Source organism: Pyrus communis, chromosome 14 (assembly GCF_963583255.1).
Source record: "Pyrus communis chromosome 14, drPyrComm1.1, whole genome shotgun sequence".
Taxonomy (NCBI): Eukaryota; Viridiplantae; Streptophyta; class Magnoliopsida; order Rosales; family Rosaceae; genus Pyrus; species Pyrus communis.
In genome coordinates, this window is record NC_084816.1 from 22,518,258 (window position 1) to 22,545,922 (window position 27,665).

Below are 27,665 nucleotides of genomic sequence, written 5' to 3' on the forward strand. Positions count from 1 at the left end.
CTTTTTGATTGTGGAATGTTTAATATTTAAAACTATTTAGTCATTATTCTTAAGATATAAAGTGAATAATGAAGGCAAGCGAATTGAGGTGTTTCTAATTTGTATCAGTTCAGGCTCTAAAAAATTAGTGTTTGTTTTCGACAATTTTTGATATTTTCTATTATTTTAGGCTGTACATGAAGTGTAATGTGGTATGCATGCTAGGTCGTGAACCATTATTTGCTCTATTTAGCCTATTCCTTCTAAAACCAACGTTCTCACACTCTAACCCCTGTACTAATTCAAAACCGATTACGATACCTCATCCTTACTTTAGGCCTTTAAATTAATATGGTGACAGAAGATGCATTCCCATTGTTAGCAACTTTTCTTTCGTTAAATGTGAATTTGTCGTACATTAAGTCCATTGAACTGTCCCAGTTAGAGTCCATTGCACTGTCGCAAATTGAGTTACTTTTCCTGTATCCATTTGTTTGCGCTTCGAATTCTAACTCTCAATCTCATTGATTTGTTGTAGTTTAGATCAAGGTGTTATTGCAACGTTGTGATCTGCTCTTCTTGCTGCCTTTCATCTAGGGATCCGCACCTATTGCATCTGAATCAAGGCTTTGGTATGTCACCTAAACTAAGATACATTGTTTCCCCGTGCTTTCTGGTTGAGTTATTGTAGATTTATCATGTTTCAGTCGATTGTTTGGTTTTATCAGCTTATGTCATTCGTTTGCTACCTGCTTTGTTTTCATTCTTTGTTATCTCTGTGATCTTTTGATACTTCACAAGTTCATTGGTTTCTTTGTTTTTGTTGGTTTTAACTTAGTCTCAACCATTCTATTATTGTTCAAAGGTGCATTGGTGTCATCTATGATTTTGCTTTAACCGAGTGTTCCTAATTCTTAGTCGAATGTTGTTAGCCATTTTATATGTTTTTTTTTGTCAATTGCTTTCTTTCTTTGTCGCGTTTTGAATCTTCCAAACCACTCTTCAAACCTTAGTTACTTTGCTTGGTTGGTGTGCTTGGTGTGGTTGGTGTTTTCGTTAGGTTTTCCTAAGAGTCAACCCTCTCATCCGTCCCAAAGTACATTAATAAGTGCTGTTAATAACTACGCTCTCCGAACAAATCTAAGTTATTTCCAAAAAACTCACCGCTTCTATATTTGAGTTTTAAAAATTTTTGACAATGTTATTTTAAGATCTACAAGCTAAACACATTTTTCTTTCTAAAATACACTTGAAATCGTAGTAATTCACCAAAAGAACAAGTTCCATTGGATGAAATAGTTTAGATTTTGTTTAAAAGGTTTTTTGGTGGTATCTACATGTTTGGTTAGTGCAAGAACATTTGAATTTTTTTGCTCTTGCTTTCCTCCACTGTAACGGCTTTTTGGGCTTTCACTGTATAAAGATGGAACAGTTGTTAGATAAGATAAAACATTACTACAAACAACTAAGGGGAAATATGAAAGATCATAGAGAAAATTCTTAGTAGTTATACAATCACAATTTAAGTTACTTTTATTGTAACTGTTTGTTTGCACTTCAAATTATTAATCTCAGTCTCACTGCTTTTTCGCAGTTTAGATTGTGCTCACATTGTTCAATCATAATCTGCTCTTGCTACTGCCTTTAATCAAGGGGTTCCGAACCATTACGTTTCAATCAACCCTTTGGTATGCTCTGAACTTCAATACATTGTTTCCCGATGCTTTCCATTTCAGATAGTGCGATTTTATAATTTTTAACGTAACTGTTAGGTTTTTTCACCTCATATTAAACGTTTGTTCTAAGCTTTGTTTCTCATTCTTCGTTATCTTTGTAACCTCTGATACTCCAAAGGTCCGATAGTTCGTTTTTTTTCGTTTAAATTTTGTCTATGCAATTCTGTTATTGTGTGAAAGTCTCTGAGTCTCTGTGATTCTTATCTAACCCAGTGTTTTTAATTGTTTATCAAATGTTCTTTGTAACCTCTGTTTCTCCAAAGGTCCGATAGTTCTTTCTTTTTTTTGGTTTAAATTTTGTCTATGCAATTCTGTTATTGTGTGAAAGTCTCTTGGTGTCTCTATGATTCTTATCTAACCCAATGTTTTTAATTGTTTATCAAATGTTGTTAAGCATTTTATATGTTTTCTTTTGGTTGCTTCCTTTCTTTGTTACGTTCTCACTTTACCAAACCGTTCTTCGAAGGTTAGTTACTTTGGTTGGTTGGTCTTTTCGTTAGGTTTATCTGGTAGTCTACTGTCTCATCCTCCCCGAAGTGCTTTAATGAGTGATGTTAACAATTCCAATCTCTCAACAAACCAGACATATTTCCAAAAAAAAAAATCACAACTTCTATATTTAAATTTTTAAATTTTTTTACTGTGTTATTCTAAGACCTACAACCTAAACAGATTTTTCTAACAAACATAAGTATTGACGTCATATTTAATTTGTGATTCAGGGATAAAATGGTCAAAGAGATTGATCGAAGCGAACAACAAATTCTAGGAGGAGTTTTGGTTAAAAATTTAAAGGAACTGATTGAGGCTCGAAACAATAACAGGATTCGAAGAACGATACAGATATATAGAGAAACTCCCCCAGGACCCAGTACAAAGGAAGAAGTCAAAATAGAAAAAACAAGGATGGGTTTGCGTGTTTATGGTAAGGGTGCAAACCGAAACAAATTGGTCGTCCACACTATCCATTCACCTGAAAATCGTAGTAATTCACCGAAAGAACAACTTCCATTGAATGAAGAAGTTTAACATTTTTTTTGGCGGGTTTTCGGTGGGATCTACAAGTTTGGTTGTTGCTACAAAATTGGAATTTTGTTGCTCTTTCTTGCCTCCACCGTAACATCCTTCTGGGTTTTTAATGTATAGAGACTTAGCGGGTGTTAGATAAGATAAACGCCATGTAAAACTCTTTTGTTTGGTCATAACATCAATAATGTAAACAATTAACCCTTTTACCATTCAAGGATGAAGTGTTGGCGTGCTAGGAATATGTTTCTCTGCTTATATATTTTTTCCATTTCTCTTTTTCTTGATAGGATCGTTTGACTCATGCTTCTTTGTTGGTTATACACTAATAAAACAGTTCTTCTATTAATGTTTTGATATTATTCGTTTGTTTTTAAATTGCAACTTTAGTTGTTTTTATGAAGATTCTGTTCTCATTTTTAACTTTGAAAATTTTAGTTGGTCCCTCAACAATTTTTAATTGGTTACTCCAAAACATATGTTTTATGCTGTGTTAGTTCATTCTTTGCAGCCATATCTGAATTCTTAAAAACTATGGTAATTAATGTGGTTTTTCGGGTGGTTTTTCAAATGGGGAAAAAGGGGTGAGCGACGAATTTATATTATTATTCTTGGTTGGTATGTAACTATTTGAATATGGAAGGCATCGTATTATGCAAACAATGCAACAATTGTAAATAGAAAAGGTCCCTGCGGTGTGCAGAGGGTGGGTTTAGAGATGGTGAGGTTTGCCTAGGTGGCAAGATTAATGCTCATGGTTTCGTAGTTGTGTTGATAACTGTGAAAACAGCCGACATTGGTCGCCTCACTGTTCCTCTACAATGATTTTAGTGTTTGGATCTTTAATGACTTCTCAACTTAATGGTTTTTAACTACTTCAGAGTGATTCATAAAGTTGGATACGATTTTATTAGAGGGTGTCAATTTAAAAGTATGGATTAGAGGTTTACATTTTTAGGGTCTTCAGCTATGGATACAAAGTTGTTCATCACGTTAGACAGGAATTTCAAGTTGAATTATGACCATGATAAAATGTTTCTTATGTTTACTTACCTTGGAGTGACTTCAATCCATTTTTTCCACCATCACAGATTTTTCATGATTCTTTTCAATTTTTATTTCTTATAAATAAAATTGTTCCAGTCAACTTATCGACGTGTTGACATGTTTAAGTGATGGTGCTTAAACTCAAAACATCCTGGAGTATTGTTGACATGTTTAAGTGGTGGTGCTTAAACTCCAAACATCCTGGAGTATTTCTATCATTAATAATTTGTATCAAGCTCACCGTTTAATAAGAGTCCAACCTACAAACTTTGTGAAACGGAACAATGGAATCGCATCATAGATTTCTATGTTTCCCTAAACATATTTAATGAAAAAGTTTTCCAACGTTTACAGGATCTAACATATACTGAATGCAAGCTTTAATCTTCGAACTCTCAAATGATGCATATCCTTTAGCATCCATCACAAATGTTTCTATATGTTGTTCATTAACTACGTGAGGTGCAACTCCGTCTTCGACTGTTAAAATATATTTATTGTTGGAAATTAAGGGCTTAGACTCTTAAATATACACTTTTCATCTTGCACTATCTATCGATCTAAAGTGAGTCAGACCTAAATAATTTGTTTGTTTCTGTCAAATTTATAAATGCATGTCTTATATTAATCTCGTTGAGCCGTGCATTAGTTTTTATAGTTCGATGTTTGTTCTGTCTTTGGCTTCTCTCTGATTATATACGTGTTTATATTTTGTCTTCCTATTTCTCTAGGTTTTGTTTTTATCGTTGGAGTCCTGCACTGTTCTTTGGTGGCATTCATTCACAGCTACACTTTCGTCTCTACAACGGTTAGATTTTTGTCCCTTTAAAGAACCTTTAACTTTTTATTTTTTATTTTTACTCTTTTCTCGGTTTACATGTTCAATCGTCAATGCATGCTTTTTTGGATCATAGTAACGTCGTTATTCGATATTTATGCTGCTTTCCTTTATCACCATTTTTTTGCAATCATCGTTCACTTTAATCATTAATTTTCCACTCTGCACTGACAAACCACACTATTTAAGGAAACAATTACAAATCAATTGTCTCTATTCTTCATTCTAATCTAAAAAGATTAGGATTATGTTTTTACTATTATGTTAACAAAGTGTTTGCGATTCTGAAGACCTCTTGCTTGAATGGGTTTTGGTTCACCGCTCATTTCATATGGTTAACATAGTTGTTTCATCGTCACATTCCTTCTGTTAGAAAGTAAACCATTGCTGTGTGGTTTTTTCCGTTTATGTAGATTTATGTCTAGAAGAATAGGGCTATCTAGGAATGCCACTAGAACTGAGCGTGCTGATTCGCCTACATCTATTGCGGTTGTTAATCTTGATGATATCGTATTACAAGATGTTCCCATCAGTTATGACGACGAATACAACAATACTTCAACCTCTTTACTATTTTTAAACAAAGGAAACAACCCTCCCCAAACATTTACATCAAGTTTTGAACAACATACTCTTGTTCGAGGTCTTCTTACCTCACATTCAGCTGCTAGAACAAGTTCTCATCAAATTTCTGTACCCCTTTTTCTTGCTGACCATGCCACTATGCGCCGGTTGTTAGCCAAAGATGCTCCAACTATTCATTCTGTTAAAAACCCGCTCATCACTGGGCAGGCCACCTATCAGAAAAAAAGAAAGAGTATGCACATTTTTAATATAACTTTGTTTACATTTTGCTGCTGATTTCAAAATTTGGCTTATCTTCGTTAATTAACTTCTATCAATTGGTTTGATGTATGCTTCTATTATTCATTGCTTTTATAGGGATTGATCCAGAATATGTTGATTTTGGATTAAGAAATTGCCAATGTCAATATTGCAGTGCTCTATTTTGGTCTGCAGAGCAGACAAAGAACCATCCTGAGCGTACTTCTTCTATTTCTACCCCGCAGTTTACTGCGTGTTGCATGAGTCAAAAAGTTCAATTCCCACGTGCTAAACCCACACCCATTTTTTTGGATGAATTGTTAAACCCCACAAATTCTCAAAGCTTTTTACAGTTTAAAAGAAATATTAGATCGTATAATTCAATGATGGCATTAACTTCAATGGGGGCCAAAGTTGATCCATCGATCAACAAAGGTCGAGGTCCATATGTTTTTAAAATTAATGGTCAAGTGCATCATTTGATGGGTTCTTTGTTGCCTCCAGAAGGCGACAATCCTAAATTTGCACAGCTCTACATTTATGGCACTCAAAATGAAGTCAGTAATCGTATCGGTTGTTCGAACAGATCAGAAGCATCTGAAAAACTCGATCAAAAGGTTGTTAGTGGCCTCATTAAAATGCTAGACGAGTGTAATGAGGTTGTTCAACTTTTTAGGCAAGCCAGGGATAGAATTGATGAAAGGTCCACAAGTAATTTACGTCTACGTTTGTACGGTGCACAGAGTAACCATGATGTACAATACAATTTGCCAGCATGTGACGAGATAGGTGGCTTAATAGTTGGGGACATTGGCCAATTTCACACCGAAAGAGATATTGTTGTGGAGCATAGGACAGATGGCCTCCAAAGAATCACAAAGTTACATCCTAAATACATGGCTCTACAATATCCTCTTCTTTTCCCATACGGTCAAGATGGGTACCGGAAAGGTCTTCCTTGGAATCCAAATTTTAGGGGCAAAAAACCAAAGACTGGGGGGGGTATCAATGAGAGCATTTTTGGGTTATCAAATTCAAGATAGACCAGGACATAGTGACACCCTGTTGAAAGGCGGCAGATTGTTTCAACAATACTTAGGTGATGCATATGCGACACTTGAAGAAGATAGGTTAGATTTCATTAGGGCAAATCAAGATTCTTTTAGAACAGAAGGTCTTAAAGGAATTCATGAAGCGCTCAAAGCAGGAAATGCAACCAGTTCTTCTGTTGGCAAAAGGGTCATTCTCCCAACTTCATTTACTGGCAGTGTTAGATATATGATAAATAATTATCAAGATGCCATGGCTATATGTCGCCACCTTGGAAATCCTGATTTATTTATCACTTTCACATGCAATGCTAAATGGCCTGAAATTATTGAAGATCTGCGTGATAAACCTGGTTGTAAAGCTGAAGACAGGCCAGATTTAATTTCCAGAATTTTTAAAGCAAAACTTGACCATTTGATTAAATACCTCAAATCAGGAAAACCTTTTGGCGATGTCGAATCTGGTTAGTTCTTTATTGTTGACCAATTTTTTCCTTTTATTTGTTTCTATTTTATCACTGCAAGTCCTAAGAGTCTATGGTTTTGATACTCCTGCATATTTATTATTTTTTTAAACAGTGATTTACACGGTTGAGTTCCAAAAAATAGGTCTTCCTCATTGTCATATCTTGCTATGGGTTAATCAACATTATAAATGTCATTCTCCTTACGATGTTGATTCTATCATTTCGGCTGAGCTTCCTGATGAAGAACGTGACAAAGCTGGGTATGATGCAGTTTCGCAGTACATGATCCACGGCCCATGTGGTGTTGCGAATCAATTTTCACCTTGCATGAAAGAAAACAAATGTTCAAAAAAAATTCCTAAATCTTTCACAAGTGAAACCACTTTTTCCACAGAGAGTTTCGTTGCATATAAGCGTCGAGATATACAAAATCTGTTTGTTCTTAAAAACGGAATCAAGCTAGATAATACATTTGTTGTCCCTTACAACCGTGAGCTATTGTTGAAGTATCAAGCACATATAAACGTTGAATCATGTTGTCAATCAACACTCATTAAGTATCTTTTTAAGTACATAACTAAAGGTGTTGATCGAACTAGAGTTGTTTTTGAGGATGACGAGTTTGATGAGGTTGTGGCTTACCTAAACTGTAGATACTTATGCCCATACGAAACAGTGTGGAGATTGTTACAATTTCACATTCATTTTAGAGAACCATCGGTTGAGAGGTTGTCTATACACCTTCCATCTGACCAAAATGTTCTTTTTAGAGAGACTGATGATCTAAACCATGTTGTTAACCACCCAAATCTTGAAAGCACTATGTTAACCCAGTGGTTTCAAACCAATGTCCAAGACCCTGATGCACGTATGTTAGCTTACGTTGAGTTTCCTACCAAGTATGTTTGGAAAAATGATGAAAAACAGTGGACCCGTAGAAAAAGAGGTAGATCTCTAGGAAGGGTTGCGTATATTCACCCTGCTGCGGGTGAATTATACTATTTGAGGTTGCTACTAAATTACCAAAAAGGCAGCTTTAGTTTTAATGATTTAAGGACTGTCAAAGGCATTCTTGAACCCACATTCCAAGCTGCATGCACCTCGCTTGGATTATTAGGGGATGATAAGGAATGGAATAGTGCTATGTTAGAAGCGGTTGTCACTGCGTCATCCTTTCAATTAAGGCAATTGTTTGTCACATTGGTTCTCTTTTGTAATGTTGCTAATCCATCAACTCTATTTGAAACACATTGGAAGACGATGTGTGATGACATTTCGAAAAACATGATGAATGCTTTTGGCCTACAAGATGTCTCTAAGTACCAAGATCAACTTAGGAATTCACTTTTGTACGAGTTAGAAAAATTGTTTGCTGCTTCGAATAGTTCTTTGTCAAAGCATCACCTACCACAACCAAACAAGTTGATGATGGATAGAATTACAAATAGGAGTTTGAGGGAAGAGTTAGATTACAATGTTGACTCACTAAAACATGAGCACTCAAACCTATTCAGGCTGTTAAATAAAGAGCAAAAATATGTTTATGACAGTGTCATACAAACAATTCACAACAACAGATCTGGCCTGTTTTTTGTACATGGTCATGGTGGTACAGGCAAAACTTTTTTGTGGACCACCATCATGGCTAGAATTAGATCCCAAAATCAAATTGTTTTAGCAGTGGCTTCATTTGGAATTGCCTCCCTCTTACTTCCTGGTGGAAGAACGGCTCACTCTAGATTTAAAATTCCTATCAACATCACAGATTGCTCAGTTTGTGAAATTAAAAAAGGGATTCATCTTGCAAAACTAATCAGTGAAGCTGCTCTCATTATTTGGGATGAAGCACCTATGAATCATAAACGATGTTTTGAAACCCTAGATAGGTCCCTTCGTGATGTTCTTAAGGGGTCAAAACCAGGTTTTGACCATTTGCCGTTTGGAGGTAAGCCGATTCTTTTTGGAGGTGACTTCAGACAAATTCTTCCTGTTGTTCCAAACGGAAGTGTTGCTGACATTGTCGAAGCTTCATTGACGAGTTCATACCTTTGGCCATATTTAACAAAATTTTGTTTGAAGCAAAACATGAGGCTTTCGAAACCAAGTTTGGACGAAAGAAAAAAACAAGAACTCACTCATTTTGCAAAGTGGATATTAGACATTGGAAACAATATTGCTACCAACTCTTTACCTTCAACTAATGAAGAAAGCTCTTGGGTTCAAATTCCAGAACAATTCCTTATCCGTTTTGATGAAGATCCTATCAAAGCTATGGTTTCAGCTGTGTATACGAATTTCAAAACTAATTTCCGAGATGTGCCATATTTGAAAGAAAGAGCTATTGTCACACCACGAAATGACACAACAACTGAAATAAACGCTTTTATATTGGGTATGGTGCCCGGCGAAAATCGTACCTATCTCAGTTTTGATTCGGTCTCTTCTTCAACAGAAAATTTAGATGTGCTTTATCCAAATGAATTTCTAAACCAACTTGATTTACCTGGTTTACCGCACCACAAGTTAGATTTGAAAGTTGGCACCTCAGTGATGTTGCTTAGAAATTTAAACCAAAGCAGTGGATTGTGTAATGGAACACGATTGGTTGTGATGCAATTGAACGACATAATTATACAAGCAACAATCATAACGGGAAGCAACATTGGTGAAAAAGTTTATATCCCCAGGATAATTACTGAATCATCTCAGCATAAATATCCCTTTACTCTACGAAGGCGACAATTCCCTCTTAAACTTTGTTATGTGATGACAATCAACAAAAGCCAAGGACAATCCTTAAAAATTGTTGGCCTATATCTATCGCAAACTGTTTTTTCACATGGACAACTATATGTTGCGCTATCCAGAGTCACCTCAAAAAAGGGTCTCAAAATTGTTATTGCTCACAATAGCGACATGCCCTATGGTTATACAAAAAACATAGTTTATAAAGATGTTTTAAAACATTTACAAGAAGGTATAACTTTGTATTATTATTTTGTGCATTTGTTTATTTTTGTAAACATGACTTCACTACTTAGTTGTTAAATTGCGTTATTCAATTTTGAATTTAATTTGGTCCTAAATTGTTTATATATCTAGATTAATGGAGGAGCAAGCAATTCGTTTTCTGACGCCATACCAGTCAGCAAACAAACTCCACATCAGGGTATGCAGAATATGGGTCACGAAAAGCATTGGAGATAATCCTCAACCTATAAGTCTTGATTGCGTCTTCGTTGATAAGGATGTAAGATTTTTACACCTTCTTACTTATCGTTGAATGCTAGCATTTTTACGTATCCAAATGTGCATGCCATGTTCTCAGTACAACAAACTTTGTAATCAAACATAGACTAAATTCCACAAAGAAACTGATTTATACACTTTGCTACCCAATTATGCATCGCTTACATAATTACCATTTGTCTGATTAATTGTTTCACTAGATATGATCTTGGGCTTAACATTAAATTTATACTGGGTTAACAAGTTCATGCAAATAAACAACAAATGAAAAACCTGTTTTCTCCATATGATGGCATGGCTTTCAATAAATTTTGTTCAAAAAAAAAAAAAAAAAAAAAATTTCACAGTGCACCATGCACACTTTTCCTATCTTTGGATTTCACTACAAATATTATATTTTGTTCTGTTTGAGGAAGCTTTTATGCCTCTAGAAACAAAACTAAGTATGAACTATCAAGTCTTCTTTTCCTTAATTTTTCTTCATTGTTTTTTAACCTATACAAATCAAACTAAATGTCATTTTGCAAGGTTGCTTCAACTACTACCGATTTGATTCTTTGAATAATCTCCACTGTTATCTTGCATATGATCTTAAATGCTATCTAAGTAGCCACAAGTAGACTATATTGCATGTTTACGTGATTCTTAAACTATATGCATCAAATGTTATCCCACTCATTTAGTATTATGTCTAATCTTAAAATTCTCCTTCTAAAAGAGAGATGCGGTTCACGGAACCATCAACGGTCGAGACATCCAATTTTTTTTGGACCATCTAAGTGTCGGCAATGCATATGAAATCAACAAATTTCGTGTCATTCACAACAAGAGATCGAGCAAGGTTGTCCCTCATGCAGCTATCATTGAATTGAATAGGAAAACAAGTCAAGAACTCCCAATGCACTGGTTCAATTTAATTGAGCTTAATCAACTTCATCAGAGAATCGACAACGATGTTGAGCTTACAGGTAACAAATTTAGTTTCAAGTGCCGCTCAAACATCTAAGTTGATCATTTATATGTTTTTGTTGCCTTCAATGTCCACTCATTCCTCCCATTAAATATTATATGTAGATGTGTTTGGTTGCCTAACGGCTGTGCAGCCAACTGAAGAAATCACTATCCAGAACACAAGAGTTGCAAAGAAGAGAAATCTAAACTTGCAAAACATTAGGTAATTTCTATTTACGTTAAACTCTAAATATTATTTATATGCCACCCTATTTATGACATATACCAAACCATCATCTTTTGTATTACTTACAGAGACGAAACAGTGAGAATAACCTTATGGGGAGAGACTGCAACAGGTTTTGAGACCAGTGGAATACAAGCACTTTTGCCACCCGTATTTTGTGCTTTCACAAGCCTGAAAGTAAAACAATACCAAGGTTTTACCCTGCCATGCTTTATCTAACTACTTAAAGTTTCAGTTTGTTAATTGTTATCTCATATTTACAGGAAAACCTGTTCTCGGAAGCACATGATCAACCGTTTGTGTTTTCAATCCAGAGATTCCACAACTCTCTGAATACAAACACAAGTAAATCGACAACCCTTCTTTAATAACTTTTTCGTTTATATTTCTTCGATTAATCTTTCTCACCCTAAACATGCACAAAACAGGTTTAAGCATAGCAGATCACCTCTTCAAATCCTGCCCACCTCAGCTGAGATGTATACGGGCCGTGCAGTCAGTGCTACTACTGAGTCAAAAACAATTGACGAATTGCTTTTACTTGATCCTGCCTTGCACAAGGTTAGTTTGTCATCACCAAACTATTCACCGAAACCACCTCTTTTTACTAATAGATTTTCGTGCTGCATCTAACTTGACCATCTCTTGCTTTGCTTCTCTATCTGTTTATACTCCATGTTTGCAAAGTTAATTTCAAAACCTCATGTTTCCATAACAGAATGCAAGTTTCGTATGCCAAGCAACTATTGTTGAATTCGATTTGACTAAAGGCTGGTGGTACAAATCATGCCCGTCTTGCCATAAAGTTGTCAAGAAAAACTCTGAATCGTTTGAGTGCAATGAACATGGGTTCATAAACAGATTACCCGAACCATGGTAATATACTTTTACACCTATTTTACATATGATGCTTATAATACATTGCTGAATCCTTTTTTATTATCTTGCGATTATGACAAATAAGTCGTCTCCCCAAGGATTACATAATACATAAATGATCCTTCATCCATACAAAGGATGCCCCTATGGTGTGCATCCCAGGCCTTGCTATAAAAAATTCATTCAACAATCATTTCGAAAATTCTTCTTTGGTTATCACTTTCTGCTTAACAGCTGTGATTCTAAATAGGACCATTGTCAAATATCCTTTTAAATTTGTTCCAATTAAGAATTGTAGCCTACAACAATCTATTTTCTATGTCATTGGGTTGCACTCATCCTTATTTTATGTGTTTTAGTCGTGCTTATTCATATTTACACATGTTCATTAGTTTGGAATTAAACTTCCAGTGCACAACTTTTGAACATCATATTAATTGTTAAACTATGCCTTACAAACTTTGGGAACCATCATTTCCATTTATGCTTCTACATTATAGAGCCAACAGCTAAAATCAGCTTATAATGTTTGTTCCATGATTCATTAACTCAAAACTTTCAAACATACACTTCTCATTCTGCACAATATGTTGATGTGAGGTAAATTAATTCTAAATAATTTGTCTTTCTATCCATTTTATACATGCATACCCTGCATTACAGTGGTTCTATTGCATTTGGTACATTACCCACAAGATTGTTATTAGCAGTATTGTTTTCCTAACAACCAAATATCCTCATCCTACCTAGGTTCAAAATAGATCTTATTGTGGAAGATAGCACAAATCAGCACAACTTCCTCATGATAGGAAGACATGCCGAAAAAATACTTCGTGTTTCTTGCCACACTCTGGTGATAGAGGATGGACATGAGGATCCTTTCATACTTCCACCAGCTCTAAAAAATTTGGTCGGCACAACAAAACAATTTCAGCTCTCTTTTGGAAATCAAACACTGACTTTGGAAAGACAGACTTCATAGTTCATGGACTACTCCAAGATCAACCGCTTTCGAGCCCAACAATTGCCTTGGTCACACCAAAAACACCTACTCCCTCCGTAGGAATACATGTTATGACTCAAGCGACCCCTAGCCCAGTGATGCCTTCTCACCGACCAAATCAACAACCCCAATTAGTTGCACCCACAAAGACTTCAAAAAGAGCATTGTTTCCTAATGAATCGGACAAATCTAACAGATAAAGTTTTCTCTTGCTTTAAAATCTCATGTGTAAATCTTCCAAACCATGCTTCTCTTAGGTATACTATAATTTTAGACTTATAGTGTTTACAATCTTCCAAACCATGCTTCTCTTAGGTATACTACAATTTTAGACTTATAGTGTTTACAATTTGATACCCCATTGACCATGGGATTCCATTTAACTCTCTTTTTTTTATTGGTTTGTTATGTTTTAACTTTGATTAGCCAAAACAATGTTCAACGATATTTCAGTCTTCTTTTGATGAAGTTCTCAATTCAAGAGCATATATATATTTGAATTTTTACTATTTAAATTGTGTTGAGCTTGCGTCTGACTTAGTGCTGGTGTTTGTGAGTTTCTAAATTTCTTCCAATAGCTTACTTTTAGTTGCTTTTGATTATATATTTCTCTTCAGAACAATTCTTCCACTTGCATTCTTACCAGCTATACTATTGCAAACCAAGCCAACATATTTGAGCTCTGTTTTTTCTTACTATAGGTTTCATAATGAACATCTACTTCTTCTTTGCTTTTTCAACACTTGATTCGATTGCACATGATTTTTTGTTGTTTTTGTACCTGTATCACTAATTTTAACACTGGAAGGCCGTGCTGCATTCACTGTATCAATAATTCTAACACAGCAGAAATCAAACTGATTTCCATGTTTCTTTACTTCTTGCCGCAAGGGAGAAATGAAATTTACATGAAGCTGGGTTTCCAAAGTTGTCTTCTTTCACTGGTCCCATTCTCCCTTCCCTAGATGTTCTCTAACCTTATAAATTTGTACCTTCATTGACAACAAAAAACCTCGCGGCGACCAAACAGACACAACCAATTCTGCTAGAATTGCTAAAGAATTCCACAATCTGGTTGTCCCCAAAATTGAACCAGCAGACAAAGTGCCGATAGCCACACTCAGAACAAAATCTCAAACCAAAAAAACCAAAGATAGGTAAATTACAATTTGTTTTTCCAGCAGACACCTACATAACAAACATCATGGTAGCATTTGTTAAACTATAATTTATATTCTTTGTTATAGTGCGGAAGATGTCCACTCTCAGAAAAAGTTAACACCACAATCTCCGTGATCGACTGCAGCAGGGCTTTCTACATCTTTTTGCCTTTCAACATTTTAGCTTAAGGACTTGGCTGCTTCAACAACAACGAAACACTCTTTTTGTTTTTTGGTAACTACTGAAACAGATAACCAACCTACAAGACATATTTTGCCATCTTAAATGTAATGGCAAAATATGTGTGGACAACATGTTACTCCTGTTTCTTAAGGAAACAAACGTCTTGCATAGTTTTTACTTTGCGCGTTTGTGCTTCAAAACTATGATGCTAGAATAAGAACAAAACAGTTTTTATATGTTTTGTCAACTGCTCAAACATGTGCCTAACTTAAATGACATCTATTTTGCCACCTTTACTACAGGGCCGACATTTGTGTAAACTACATGTTACTTCTGTTTATTAAGGAACCAAAACGTTCAGTTTCGTTCTGTTAATTGATCAATGTCTTTTCACATCAGTTAAGTTGAATGTATATAAAAACAAAACTACATATCTTATCAACCCCATTCACACATCTATCCCTCTCTTCATTCTTCATTGTGTTAAATTTATTCAGATAAAACATATCTTCATCATACAGCTCAACATCATGTATTCAAGTCCCGCGGCATCGCGCGGGCACATTTTCTAGTTTATACCTAAAATTGTTGACAAATCAATCTGATCTCAATAAAAACAAACAAATCTCTAAGTTGTATATTTACCTTCGTTGACCAATTCCAAGGTAAGTCTTAAAATTTACCTTCTATTTCCCCCCATTTTTTCCCAACCCTTGGGTCAATTTGGCGTAATGGGTCAACAGCTAAATTGTTGTCATCCGAAGGCCATGATTAATTGGACCGTGAATTCAACGGTTCAAATTTTTTATTTTGTTTTATATTTATAAATTTATTTACTTATTTTTTAATACAACAATATTTTTACACTAAGGGGAGGGGGAGTTCGGCTAAGTCACACAATGGGCAACCTAATTTGGTAACGAATTTATCATCCACGAGATTCGAACCTAAAACCTCTCACTTCCAATTAAATATATTTATAAATTTATTTAATTCAACATTTGATCAAATATGATCAAATTTAACGGTAAAAAAAAAATTTTAACGGCCCAAATTTAAATCCAATGGCTAAAAGCTTTTGGATTATAATGCAGGAAGATCAATGGACAAAAAGCTTTTGGATTGGCCTACCGGATGCAAAATAGCACTAGGTGCGGCAAGAGGAATATCGTACCTTCATCACGATTGCATCCCTCACACATAATCCACAGAGATATCAAATCAAGCAACATCTTGTTAGATCAAAACACGGAGGCTCAAGTGTCCGGTTTCGGATTGGCCACCTTGATGGAACCGGATAAAACTCATGCTTCGACACTTGTAGCTGGAACTTTCGGATACTTAGCTCCTGGTACAGTTGAAGTGCCAACCATCAATTAACAGTAATATTGCCGGTAGCATACTGCTCAATTACCTTCTTGTGCAGAATATTTTGATACGGAAAGAGCAACAGCGAGAAAGGCGATGTTTACAGTTTTGAAGTGGTTTTACTCGAACTTCTAACCAGAAAGAAACCTACGGATGAAGCATTTATTGAGTAGGGAACAAAGCTTGTGAAATGGGTAAGTTATGAACTCAACAGTTCAAGAAACCATAGCAACCATTATTACTGAATCCTCCATATTCTTACTTGACTTGCCATAAAATTGCTCTCGTCATTGATTAGTGACCAAACCTAGCTGCAAATCAATCAGTTAATGATGTTCGCAGGTGAAGGCAGTTGTTCATGACAAAAGGGAGGACTATGTACTTGACAGTAACTTAGGCTGCTGTTCGGTCGATGACATTAACACTGTTTTTAGTATTGCATTAATTTGCGTCAAACCGGAGCCTTCAAAGAGGCCTACCATGGTTGAGGTTATCAAGATGCGAGAGAAAACCAAAAATAACAAACTTGTAAAAGACAGTTAAATTTGTACACCAGTTTACACCTAAAATGTCTGTACCTAGAGCTTTGTTTCGTCATTTCTCTCGGATATGCAAAAATGGATGAGGAATTGAAACAGACATTCTCTGTTATGCTTATTTTTCTGTAAGCATTACTTGTGTTGTAGGTTGGACTTTAACCAGAGAGCAGTCAGCAAGATAGCTACCATAAGACGGTTGAGAAATATATTTTCTTTGAAATTATACCACTTCCTGGTCCAACTCCAATCCAAGGTACACAAATAGATACATAAATGAAAGGCGTCAGCTCAAGTGGCCAACAGAGAAAACGAAAAAGCTTACTTGAGGATTGATCCCAGTCCATTCAAAACCGAAGCTTTCAAGGAGGGAGAAACTGGAGTATCTCCGAAGAATACATCAAACAGAGCAAAAGCCACGTTTTCTGATTCAATTTCAGTATCCACACCAGACGGAAGCCCATCAGATGAGATACAGACCTAAATATCACAATAAATCTCATTTGGTAAGATCGCATGCAAAGAAAAAATGTACATAGAAGCATAACATAACTATCTTGGTTTACGTTTGCAAACCAGCAAGCAACACAAACTAGTATCGGAATGCGTATCAGAGGAAATCCGGGAGAAAAAATTCAGGGAAACATAGAACTCCCAAAAGCCTGCACTAGTTGGCCCGCATAAGAAACCAGTAAATTCGTACTTACAAGCATTTTGGAAGGATCTGGCCAAGTCAAAAATATGAAAGTTCCTTTCTTAAGAGGTTGCCCTTGAAAGATGCTACGGAATGTGGATAGTGCAGATTCATCAACAGGAGTTGGTGATTTGATTCTTGGAGAGATGGCATCATTCAAGGCGTCCCAAAAAGTTTTCCCATCAACATCTCTAACCAGAACAATCTGTAATGATTTCTCCGAAGGAGCTGCAATTAGGAAAAGTAACGTTAGCAACCTTTTTATGTGCGAGTGTGTGTGGCAAGGAAGATGCACAATTTTTATGATTATTACATAGAAAAATGGAGCTGAACAAGGATGAATCCTCTTGAATCTCAGCAGTTGATCTTCCCTTCCAAGCATTCAAACTATTTAAGATGGACAGGTTCGCATATAGTCCTGCAGCATAGACTTTTACGCCAATAATTGCAAAGACCTTTTCCCTGTATCCTGCAACCATTGACAACATTGAAGTTATATGCTACATGCCTCGCCTCAATTTAATCAAAAGCTACTATAATCTCAGAATTTGTATCAAAAGCCAGCACATGGCTATCTTAATTTTCTTTAGAAAGAAGGTATATATGATATGAAGCAACTGACCAGTTCCAAGCAAGGTCAATGAACTCGAGCAACCCGGCAGACTCAAAGATGTTTGAAATCTCTCTTTGGTAGCAGGCTCCTCGATGTATTCTGCCCTTCCAACTGCGGTTTTGTATATATAGAAAAATACATCAGAATTTGTTATGAATGCAATCAAAGGAGAATATAATGAATGATTGAAATGGAACAGAATAGTAAATCTTGAATACAAAAACTTAATGAAGTATCTTCTTGTGATTGCGAATACCACTGATTACAGAATTTTGATTGAACCAGCTAGATGTATTTCTATTACAAGGAGTTTCATGGTAAAAGAAAACGCATAGGCATCCAAATTTAACAAAGAAAATGCATAGGCATCCAAATGTAACAAAATATATATTCTTTACTTTCGTTTGTTGTCTCAGTCTTCAACGAAAAAACAGAACAACAACAAAGCCTTATCCCACTAAGTAGGGTTAGATTTATGAATCCTAGAATGCCACTGCGCTCAGTTTTACGCTAAGTTTTCCGTTAGCTCCAAGTACTCCATATCTTTTCCTAAAGTCTCTTTCCAAGTGGAGTTAGGTGTGTCTATAAGGTTAAATCTTGATCAGATTGTCTCCATTTTTCAAAGTTCTGAAACCAGTATCAAATTCTACAACTTCACCAGGCATTTTTGTTTCGTTTGAAGCAATATAATATCAAAATCGACTAAAGTCACCGACTTTCCGAAATCTACTCACTCTCTGACCAGAAATCTGATTGCTTTCCTGTCCTCCACCTCAATTTAACAACAATAAACCTATCAAAAAATATGACCACATTTACAAGATTTTTACCAGAACTTTCTGCAGTCACACTATTTATCCCTTGGACATTTTCAGATGCATTTCTTTCTTTTCTACATAACTGTTTGGATTTAAACAGAAAGAAAGTAAATTCTCTGCACATAATTACCATGGCAACTGAAATTTCAAATGAAAATAATATACCAAAACCTTTTTAATTTCACACAGAACAAATTGAAGTTAAAATTATGCGGATAACTGAAAAAAGAAGTGAGGAAACTGAGTGGGAATACTTCACCTGAAGTTGAGGAAGCATTCACTGCAAAAGGGGTCCGGGATTTAATGTTCTCCTGAGGGGAGAAGTGAATGGGGGTTTGGCAAATGAGAACATTTGGGTTTGAAATTCCAGTAAGGAATCCAATTCTGGGTTTGGGAATGCAGTTCCTGGTGGGAATGGGAGATTGGAGCCATTTGGGACTGCAAATTGCTTGAGCTTCAAACATGCTTTCAGCTTTTGGATTCTGGAAATCCCGTTTTCAGTTTTCCAATCAAACTGTTTGATAAGTGAAAAAGATGGGAGTTTTACTGCGTTTGTTTTTACTGCAGTAAATAAAGGAGAACTATTCCCAAGTCCTGCTCTCGGGGCACCGATCACTTGATGAATCTTCGGCAACGGTTGTCTTTGGAACAAAAATATTATTCTTACTACATTTTTCATGTCACAGTTTTATCATCTTTCTAATAAAAATAAAATTCACATGTGTTGATATATCCTATTTTTATTGAAAATATTATACAAATATGATATGAAAAATATGACAAGCATATCATTACTAATGTGAACTATGAAGCCAGCAGTCGGTCGGTCACTCCAATAACTTGAGGTGGAAGCCGAGGTGGTCAATGAATCATGGGCAAAATACCCATGGTTACCCATCTAAAAGTTTACGGTTACGGTTATGGGTAACCGTTTAGACGAACAAACGGTTATGTGTATAACCATTTATCCGTGAAATTTAAATGGACGGTTATGGGTATTACCTGCGGTTACAACGGGTATCTATCGGTTATGGGTATTACCCGCGGTTATAACTTGTATCCATTTACCCATTTAATTTAATATATGTAAAGTTAAAAAAAAATGAAAAACCCTAAATTTTTGTTTTTTACTTTGGAGTTATTGGTGATACAAATTCAATTTATGCATATGAGTGTGTGAAAAATCTGGGATGTAAACCTTCTGTTTATGCATATTGATGAATGGTGATACTAACTCAATTGATTTGGTACTCCACTTTTGTTTGCTGATTTTTTTTTTTTTTTTTTTGATAACTAAGTATACAATGTAAACCTTATGTGATCACTTACCTCTATTGGATTCATGCTAATTGATGTCGGTGTTCCTAAATGAGATACTAATTCAACTTATACATTTCTTTTGTAGGCCGCTTTTGATGACAACAAGTTGATGAGACTTTGTGATTGAACGTGCTAAAACATTAGTGTTCGAAAGTGTTTAGTTTCGGAATATTTTGAAGCTTTGAATCATCTAGTATTCAAGGTAATGACTACATTTTGTTTGTAGAAGCTTTACTTTGTAATCATATGGATTATAATTAAAGACTTACTTGGGTGTAGCAAAAAAATATTGTTCGTAAACTATTATTTCAATTATTGGAATTCTATGAGGACTTAAATGATTAAAATAGGGAAATGCATGCTAAAACGTACCTATAACGGTGTTTAATTGTCAGAAAACGAAAAATTATGACAAATTTTTCTTTTGTAGTTTTCAAGTTATTGAAAAAAAAAACATGTAAACAGGTGAAAAAGGAATAAAAGGGTAAAAAAAAGGATAAATGGGTTCAAAAACAGGTAAATTGTTATTGTTAAATGGGTAAACGGTTATGGTTAAATAGGTACACGGTTATAGGTATGATTAACCATTTATAAACGGTTATGGGTATGATTATAACCGTTTATGCAATTACCCAATGGGTAAATGGTTATACAAGTATGAACATAAACGATTATGAGTAAATAATCACAGTTACCCATCCGCTATAACTGGTGCCCGTCCCTGCTGATGATGTGAGGGAGACGCAAAATCCCTCCATGAGTGGAAGGAAGTTGTTCTCAAAAGCTCCAATTTTTTCAACTTTTACAAGAGAATTCCAAGAGCATCCCAAAACGGATCACTTAACTCACTAATTGATTTGACCCCCGGTAATAAAAGATAGCCGTTACGCTTTGACCTTTTCTCCCACTTTAAAATCCCACCTTTCTTTCACTCTGATTCCGTTCCACCATCAGAAAACACAAAATATTTCAACTTTCTTCTTCTTCCTCTCCTCAACCTTTTTGTTTCAATGGATAAAGTAGCTCTCTCTCTGTTGTGCTCCTCCTCTTGTCCTTCACTTCAGGTACTTCTCATATACCAAAATGGGTATATATAACCACACAAAGGACCAAAATTTAATCTTATAAAATCGAACAAGAAATGCAAATTACACGATAATTCCCATCTTTCTTAAAATATTAGCTGAAACTCATTTTTTTTATCACAACCAATCAATCATGATATGATTGAAATTATCACAGTTATGGTCCACAATACCATGCAATGTGCATCACGTGAGCTTCTGTCAGGTTACTCATCTCAGCTCTTCCCTGTGACGACTCACAGTCTAACGCACGAGCTGCTGTCAGGTTAGGCAAAGATATGATCCATTAGTTTCAGTGCCTATGAACTGTTCCTTTAGGCTCAATTTACGATATTTCCTCATATTTAAAAACTAATCATTGTTTTAGTTTATCATTGAAATTTATCCTTGCAAACATTTACTAAAGTTGGTAGCCGTTCAGTGATTTGACAAATAAACGGACACAATGTTATCGATATATAGTTAAATATTCACAATAATAAATAAAAGTCTTAATGATTGCTAGTAACAATCCCTTATAACTTAAAAAAAAATGAACAGTTTAGATCATGAGATTATTTTGTGGAGCGGAACTAAATAAATAGTAAGCATCATATTAAGTTATTAGCTAGTTAGTGTTTGAACCCTCTTATATATTTACCTTTGGATGTTCCTATCTGACTCGTAACAATTAGAGAGGTGTTATCATCGTTCTAAAACTTCTAATTAGCTCGCCATTGTTTTCTTTTTGTTTTTTAATGCAAAGGTAAACACTCAACCATTGAACTTTGCATATTAATGTATACATATAAAACATATAATAAATTGATATTTGCACAACTGTTTTTTATCTCCGGGCCTCAAGCGTCCTCACAGCTATCATGTTAATGTGATTGTCCGACATAATCTAACTAGACCACATGATATATTTTCTTCCGTATAATCCTATGCAGTTAACCTAATCTCATAAATTTACTAAATTGTTCTAACATACGATTACGAGAATTCAAACTTTTACACTAACAGATAAGCACAGTATCCTACCCACACTTGTTGACAAAAAAAAAAAAAAAAAAAAAAAAAAAGACCTAACCCGCATTTACACATGCACAAAATAATAATTATTTGAGTTGATATTTGTGTAGATTTATAATAAAAAAAAGTTGGGCAATAATTTTGTCACACCACCATAATTTGCAAATAAGTAAGGTTCTCTCCCTTCCTACATCCTCTCTCATCCCCTTCTCTCACACTTTTCTTTTTGTCTTATTCTTTATATAAAAAATTCAAAACAAACTGTAGACGTGGCGTAATCGCAACCGTTTAAATAAGAATGGATGAAGGAGGAGAAAAATTAAGAGGGAAGGTAATCCTATTCCATTTGCAAAAGAGGTAATAAAAAAAATCAGATAATAAAATAATATTCAGGACATTCTTGAGAGAAAAATCTTGATAGGTGGAACATCCATTATCCATGTGATGACCACCAGTCTTTCAGAGGGAAATTGGTTTTTTGGCTCTAATCTGACCAACAAACTTTAAAAATTGCAAGGACAAAGCATTTGCAACCATAGATACAATTCAAACCCAAAAGCACTTCACTTCCTCTTCAAACTTCTCCCCACAATACAAAGACCAACTCTTTTTCTGAGGGTCACTCATCTCTCTCACTCTCTCCAACTGATAAGGAGAGCAAAGAGAACTCTCTCTCTCTCTCTCTCTCTCAAAAATATATACATATACATGCATACATATATATATATATGTGGGCTTCCTGGATCCACTCAATTGCTATTCCAACTTGTGCTCAATGTTAGAACAGAAACCATTCCCAGTGGCCCCATTTGATTGTTTTCAGAGTTTTCTTCATTACCCACAACTGTTTTAATGACTATTTTCTTGCTGGCGTTTCGTTTCTGAGAAAATTTTGGTGATTTTCCTTTCTGAGTTTTTGGTATTGGTGATTTTGGGTTGTGGGTTATTGAGTTTTGGTGACCTTGGCTTCTGGGTTTTTCTTAGAATGATGTCAATGACATGCCACACTCTTGATGGGAGAGCAGTGTTGGATTTTGTGGCTTGTGGGTGTTCTTCCAATGCTTTGTTGGATCGTTATTCGGTAAGGAATTACTCAAAGGCAAACTCCAAGGGGAGTTGCAGAGGTTATGGAGCTCGGCTGAATCGAATTCGGTGTGGAGTTTCTTCAATGAAAACAGCTGAGACTCCAGTACCAAAAATGGCAGCTGAGGCTCTGCTAAATGGTAAGGCAATAGAACTTCTTTTCCAAGTTTGAACTTTTAATTAATTCAATTTATTTCAATACCATATGAGTTATTTCTATCAAATGCTTGAAATTACATTTTTTTAATTTTGTGTCCTTGTTTGCACCGTTGTAGGTGTTCCTCAAGGTCTTCCACAGGTCCTGAATTTAACTAAAGAATCCAGAAAGCCGGTTTCGCTGACAAATTTGTTTGAAGTTGTTGCCAATGACATCCTGACATTGAATCAAAATCTTCAGTCAGTAAGTACTCCTTTTGGATTTCCTGGTGCCGTGTGATACTTATATCTATTAGGTAGTGTATGGTGTAGACTGTCTCGTGCCGGGCCCAGCTGAGCTTAGTTTTAAACAATCCTTTTCCGCTTGATGGTGTTGTATCAGTTACTATGTTTGCTTTCAAGAACAAAAAGCACTTTGACCTTTTTTATGTTTTGACATCATGACGGATAACTCTTTATAGGTACATATGTCCTTGTTAAAGCCAGAATCGTTATGATAAATGTACTAATAAGTGGAAGTGTCATGCTTATTTGGAGGTTGTCTTGCCTCCCATTTTATTGACCGTAGGTATGAATGTAGTCCTTGTTCACTTATTCTCTCCATGCCTTCCCATTATACGTAGATAATGCTGTTATCCATTTGATTGCTTATCAGTTATAGTTGAGCATGCATATCCAATTGCGAAAGTCAGAAGTCCCTTATCCCAGCGGTTTGGGTAGGCAATATAAATGTTTACCCTGTTCTTTCTTGTTTACCTTTTCCCATGTACAAATTTTCTTTATATTTTCAAAATCATCATCATCCCTGCCTTCATTCCCAATCGTGCCGATTCCAAAAGGAAGAAATGCGTGTGATAGTCTGTCCTGATGGTGTTATATTCATTAGTTTGACTGAGCTGCATTCTTGGGAACACTTTTCCAGTCTTGAACTTGATGTACAGTGAAAACTTCTTATCAATCATCCTGGTACTGTAACTTTTTCCAGTCTCTTGCTGCCGATTATGGCACCCTTGTCATTACCAAAATGTTCATAGACTTTATTTCTGATGTCCTATTCATACTTGATTTACTAATATAATAATTATAGTTGACTTAGCAAGTGTTAAGAAAATCAACCATTTGAATATAATGTTTTATCGCGTTACTCCTCATGGTTCAGCTCTGCTTTATGATTAAAAAGTTATGTGCTTGACGATTTATGGAAATTTTAGATTAGTGCATGTAGTGTCAGGGTGACCACCTCTGCTGAGATTATATTATCAGGCCTTCTTTTCTGTTTATATCTACTTTAGTGGAAAGGATAGTTTGTGATAATATGCTTGTTTCAGATTGTTGGTGCAGAAAACCCCGTCTTAATGTCAGCTGCTGAGCAGATCTTTGGTGCCGGTGGGAAGAGGATGAGACCTGCATTGGCGTTTCTAGTGTCCAGAGCAACAGCAGAACTAGTTGGGTTGAAGTGAGTTTGATCCAATGTTCTTAAGCAGTGAGCATTGTATGAGGTTAACAGATTTTGACTTCACTCTAAACTTCTCTGTTTAGGGAACTTACCAAAGAGCATCGGCGGTTGGCGGAGATAATTGAAATGATCCATACAGCTAGCTTAATACACGATGATGTATTGGATGAAAGTGACATGCGACGAGGTAGACATCTTTATCTTCTTATATATGTCAGTTTTAAAGTTATACAGATGTCTCTGTGTCAAAATATATCACATACCTAATCTTTGGCCCAAAATTTTAGCTACTACGGTATCTGTCCGTAAATTCTCAACAAACTTTCTACCTTAAATTCCTCGTTCTTATGAATGTCTGAAATGTATGCAACGGTTGAGGGCAGCGGCTATCTAGAAAGCATTGCCAGTGAATGTCTAGCACAAAGCGACTACCACATATTGCTCATGCTTTTATTATTTTATAGTGTTTCATTTAATTGTTTTCTTTTATCCCCTTAGATCCAATTCCAATGAATTCGATCCTTACTTGCAGGGAAAGAAAGCGTTCATCAAATGTTTGGTACAAGAGTGGCAGTTCTTGCTGGGGACTTCATGTTTGCACAGTCGTCATGGTATCTTGCAAATCTAGAAAACCTTCAGGTCATCAAGCTCATCAGCCAGGTAATTTGTGTCATGTTTATACTCTCGAAGCCTTCATGGGCTGCGATCTTGTTTCTAAAAGACTTCAAACTCAAAAGTTGAAGAATAAAACAATTAGAAAGAGGTTGCAGTCTGTTGCATACTTGCAACCTTTAATTTAGACGTAAATCTGTTAACGCTATGGCAGGTTATCAAAGATTTTGCAAGCGGTGAGATAAAGCAGGCATCTAGCTTGTTTGATTGTGATGTCGAACTTGAGGAGTACTTGCTTAAAAGCTACTACAAAACAGCATCTTTAATTGCTGCAAGTACCAAAGGAGCTGCTATTTTTAGTGGGGTTGACAACTATGTAGCGGAAAAAATGTACGATTATGGCAAGAATCTTGGTCTGTCCTTCCAAGTTGTTGATGACATATTGGATTTCACACAGTCCGCGGAGCAGCTGGGTAAGCCTGCTGGAACTGATCTCGCCAAAGGAAACCTGACAGCCCCTGTTATATTTGCTTTGAAGAAAGAACCAAAACTAAGAGATATAATCGATTCAGAATTCAGCGAGACTGGTTCTCTCGACGAAGCCATTGCATTGGTTAAGGCTTGTGGGGGGATTGAACAAGCACAAGAATTAGCGAAAGAGAAAGCTCATCTTGCAATCCAAAATCTCGAGTGTCTTCCGAAGACTGCTTTTCGATTGGCGCTGGAAGATATGGTGATGTTTAATCTTCAACGGATTGATTAGCGGGCTAATTTTTTTTAATAGCCTTTATAGACAAGAACACCTTAGGCAGAAGGAAGAAAGGGTAAAGATTGAAAGCTTTCTACCGTTGCAAGCACTTTTGTGCACATGTACAAAAAGTGCTTCTGGGTAAAGGTATATATGCTATAGCTGAAGCTCATTACAGTGTTGATTTAATTACAGCTTCTTCATAAATTGGCATAAAAATGAAATTAATACTTCACCATTGTTGGACAATAAAATTCTGGGGTCATCAATAATTTTCACCAACAATATTCCCTTGTTGTTCTTTGAACTTCAACAATTCCATGTTTGGTGTATCATTTGTGCGTGCACGGAAATGATTGTCACAGAGAAAAATTTCTCGTAAATTTATTATGTGTTGATTCTTAAGTTTTTGTGGTATTTGATTACATTCAGAGAAAAAGACAAAGAAAAAAAGAGAGTTTCTAAAATGCAATTTAGGCTTGTTCTTTTGAAGTCATTGAATATTGTTATTCAATTCGATCCAATGTTGAAAATCCAGCCAATCCAAAAAAAAAAAAAAAAAAAATTCAGATGATCAATTTTATTATTAAGGAATGATCTAAAATATCAAATTTAAGTTTTTGGCTAAAATACGTCCATAAATTGATATTTATTGACCATATATGACCGTCAATAGTTGAACTATATCAAGTTTGTAGAAGTACCGCAAAAAACTTTCTTTTATTATAGTAGTCCCCCCGCTGATCTCTCCTCCACCATTTTATTAAAAAATATAAAGGAAAGAAAAAGGAAAAATACAAGCGGGGGATTAAGCCAAGATTGTCAATGAAAAAATGATCAACGAAACTGATAATAAGGGCAAAATGAAATGTCACGAGCATGGGTAGAGGCAACAAAATCTGGAACAGGAGACCACCAACGATAAGCATAACTTCTACCCCAAATGAAGCTAAAGAATAAGCAACTTGATTTTCTTGTCGATAAATATGTATACATATAAATCGCTTTTGACAAAGTCACCAAAGACCATTTTACCAATCAACCATAAGAAACCAAGAGACCGCATTAGAAGCCTTGGAAAGATAATAAATAACCAACATGGAATCTGTTTCAATTCGTATATGCTTCCAATCTCTGACTACAAATAAAAAGCTTCAATTATTAATAAATTTTTTTTACATTCTTCTTAGAAAAAAAACTTGCAAAATCACTTATGAGTAGAAGTGCTTATTAGATAAGCATATTTAGATAGGTCCGTTGGTTAAAAAGAAAAAAAAAAAAATTAAATGGGTTAGATTGGATCATATGTTCAGATTGTGGAGCGGCCCAATTCCACCGGCTAAATTACAGTTTAACCCGACCCCTTCGTTTGCTCGTCCCCGCTTTCCCTTGACCTGATACACGAACTCCTTCGGCCTTTCCCGATGGCAAAATAAGCCAATTCATTTACCTAAACTGGGCACTAAGGTAGCTTAAATCTCTGTAGTCCTAAAGGACATACCAAGAAGCCTACTGTTACCAG

General features: G+C 35.6%; 4 protein-coding genes, 2 long non-coding RNA genes and 1 pseudogene across 6 annotated transcripts; 6 read left to right on the forward strand and 1 right to left on the reverse strand.

Annotated features, from left to right (window-relative positions):
• LOC137716501 (uncharacterized) lies at nt 1-5,439 on the forward strand. Its single transcript, XR_011065684.1, has 3 exons — nt 1-611; nt 1,574-1,667; nt 4,520-5,439. It is a non-coding gene; the product is annotated as an uncharacterized lncRNA (long non-coding RNA).
• A 413-nt stretch (nt 5,440-5,852) lies between these two features.
• On the forward strand, nt 5,853-10,074 carry LOC137714609 (uncharacterized). The gene is made up of 4 exons (XM_068453779.1): nt 5,853-6,402; nt 6,491-6,964; nt 7,080-9,944; nt 10,070-10,074. Exons 1-4 carry the CDS (start codon nt 5,853-5,855, stop codon nt 10,072-10,074), a joined length of 3,894 nt encoding a protein of 1,297 aa, XP_068309880.1.
• Nucleotides 10,075-11,099: 1,025 nt separating this feature from the next.
• On the forward strand, nt 11,100-13,465 carry LOC137716502 (replication protein A 70 kDa DNA-binding subunit B-like). The gene is made up of 7 exons (XM_068455959.1): nt 11,100-11,184; nt 11,291-11,390; nt 11,483-11,607; nt 11,678-11,759; nt 11,843-11,975; nt 12,133-12,290; nt 13,044-13,465. Exons 1-4 carry the CDS (start codon nt 11,115-11,117, stop codon nt 11,701-11,703), a joined length of 321 nt encoding a protein of 106 aa, XP_068312060.1. The 5' UTR covers nt 11,100-11,114; the 3' UTR covers nt 11,704-11,759; nt 11,843-11,975; nt 12,133-12,290; nt 13,044-13,465.
• Nucleotides 13,466-14,300: 835 nt separating this feature from the next.
• Nucleotides 14,301-14,876, forward strand: LOC137714221 (uncharacterized). The gene is made up of 2 exons (XR_011065416.1): nt 14,301-14,453; nt 14,544-14,876. It is a non-coding gene; the product is annotated as an uncharacterized lncRNA (long non-coding RNA).
• A 495-nt stretch (nt 14,877-15,371) lies between these two features.
• Nucleotides 15,372-16,565, forward strand: LOC137714610 (receptor-like serine/threonine-protein kinase At1g78530; annotated as a pseudogene).
• A 182-nt stretch (nt 16,566-16,747) lies between these two features.
• Nucleotides 16,748-19,181, reverse strand: LOC137716461 (fatty-acid-binding protein 3, chloroplastic-like). The gene is made up of 5 exons (XM_068455922.1): nt 18,929-19,181; nt 17,861-17,962; nt 17,552-17,707; nt 17,252-17,466; nt 16,748-17,024 (listed from the first exon to the last, which is right to left on the reverse strand). The coding sequence occupies exons 1-5, from the start codon at nt 19,131-19,133 to the stop codon at nt 16,866-16,868; spliced, it is 837 nt and encodes a 278-aa protein (XP_068312023.1). The 5' UTR covers nt 19,134-19,181; the 3' UTR covers nt 16,748-16,865.
• Nucleotides 19,182-22,655: 3,474 nt separating this feature from the next.
• LOC137716341 (solanesyl diphosphate synthase 2, chloroplastic-like) lies at nt 22,656-26,428 on the forward strand. Its single transcript, XM_068455779.1, has 6 exons — nt 22,656-23,311; nt 23,447-23,571; nt 24,656-24,783; nt 24,867-24,970; nt 25,316-25,443; nt 25,610-26,428. Exons 1-6 carry the CDS (start codon nt 23,074-23,076, stop codon nt 26,156-26,158), a joined length of 1,272 nt encoding a protein of 423 aa, XP_068311880.1. The 5' UTR covers nt 22,656-23,073; the 3' UTR covers nt 26,159-26,428.
• The last annotated feature ends 1,237 nt before the right edge of the window (nt 26,429-27,665 follow it).

Coding starts and splice junctions, on each gene's coding strand:
- LOC137714609 (XM_068453779.1), top strand. CDS start 5,853: ATGGGGGCCAAAGTTGATCCATCGATCAACAAAGGTCGAGGTCCATAT. Junction 6,403..6,490: donor TCAAGATGGGTACCGGAAAG/GTCTTCCTTGGA, acceptor ATCAAATTCAAG/ATAGACCAGGACATAGTGAC. Junction 6,965..7,079: donor TTTTGGCGATGTCGAATCTG/GTTAGTTCTTTA, acceptor TTTTTTAAACAG/TGATTTACACGGTTGAGTTC.
- LOC137716502 (XM_068455959.1), top strand. CDS start 11,115: ATGCACTGGTTCAATTTAATTGAGCTTAATCAACTTCATCAGAGAATC. Junction 11,391..11,482: donor CTAAACTTGCAAAACATTAG/GTAATTTCTATT, acceptor TATTACTTACAG/AGACGAAACAGTGAGAATAA. Junction 11,608..11,677: donor GAAAGTAAAACAATACCAAG/GTTTTACCCTGC, acceptor TCATATTTACAG/GAAAACCTGTTCTCGGAAGC.
- LOC137716461 (XM_068455922.1), bottom strand. CDS start 19,133: ATGTTTGAAGCTCAAGCAATTTGCAGTCCCAAATGGCTCCAATCTCCC. Junction 17,708..17,860: donor ATTGACCTTGCTTGGAACTG/GTCAGTTGCTTC, acceptor CAATGGTTGCAG/GATACAGGGAAAAGGTCTTT. Junction 17,467..17,551: donor GTTCAGCTCCATTTTTCTAT/GTAATAATCATA, acceptor TCCTAATTGCAG/CTCCTTCGGAGAAATCATTA.
- LOC137716341 (XM_068455779.1), top strand. CDS start 23,074: ATGATGTCAATGACATGCCACACTCTTGATGGGAGAGCAGTGTTGGAT. Junction 23,572..24,655: donor TGAATCAAAATCTTCAGTCA/GTAAGTACTCCT, acceptor TGCTTGTTTCAG/ATTGTTGGTGCAGAAAACCC. Junction 24,971..25,315: donor TGAAAGTGACATGCGACGAG/GTAGACATCTTT, acceptor CCTTACTTGCAG/GGAAAGAAAGCGTTCATCAA.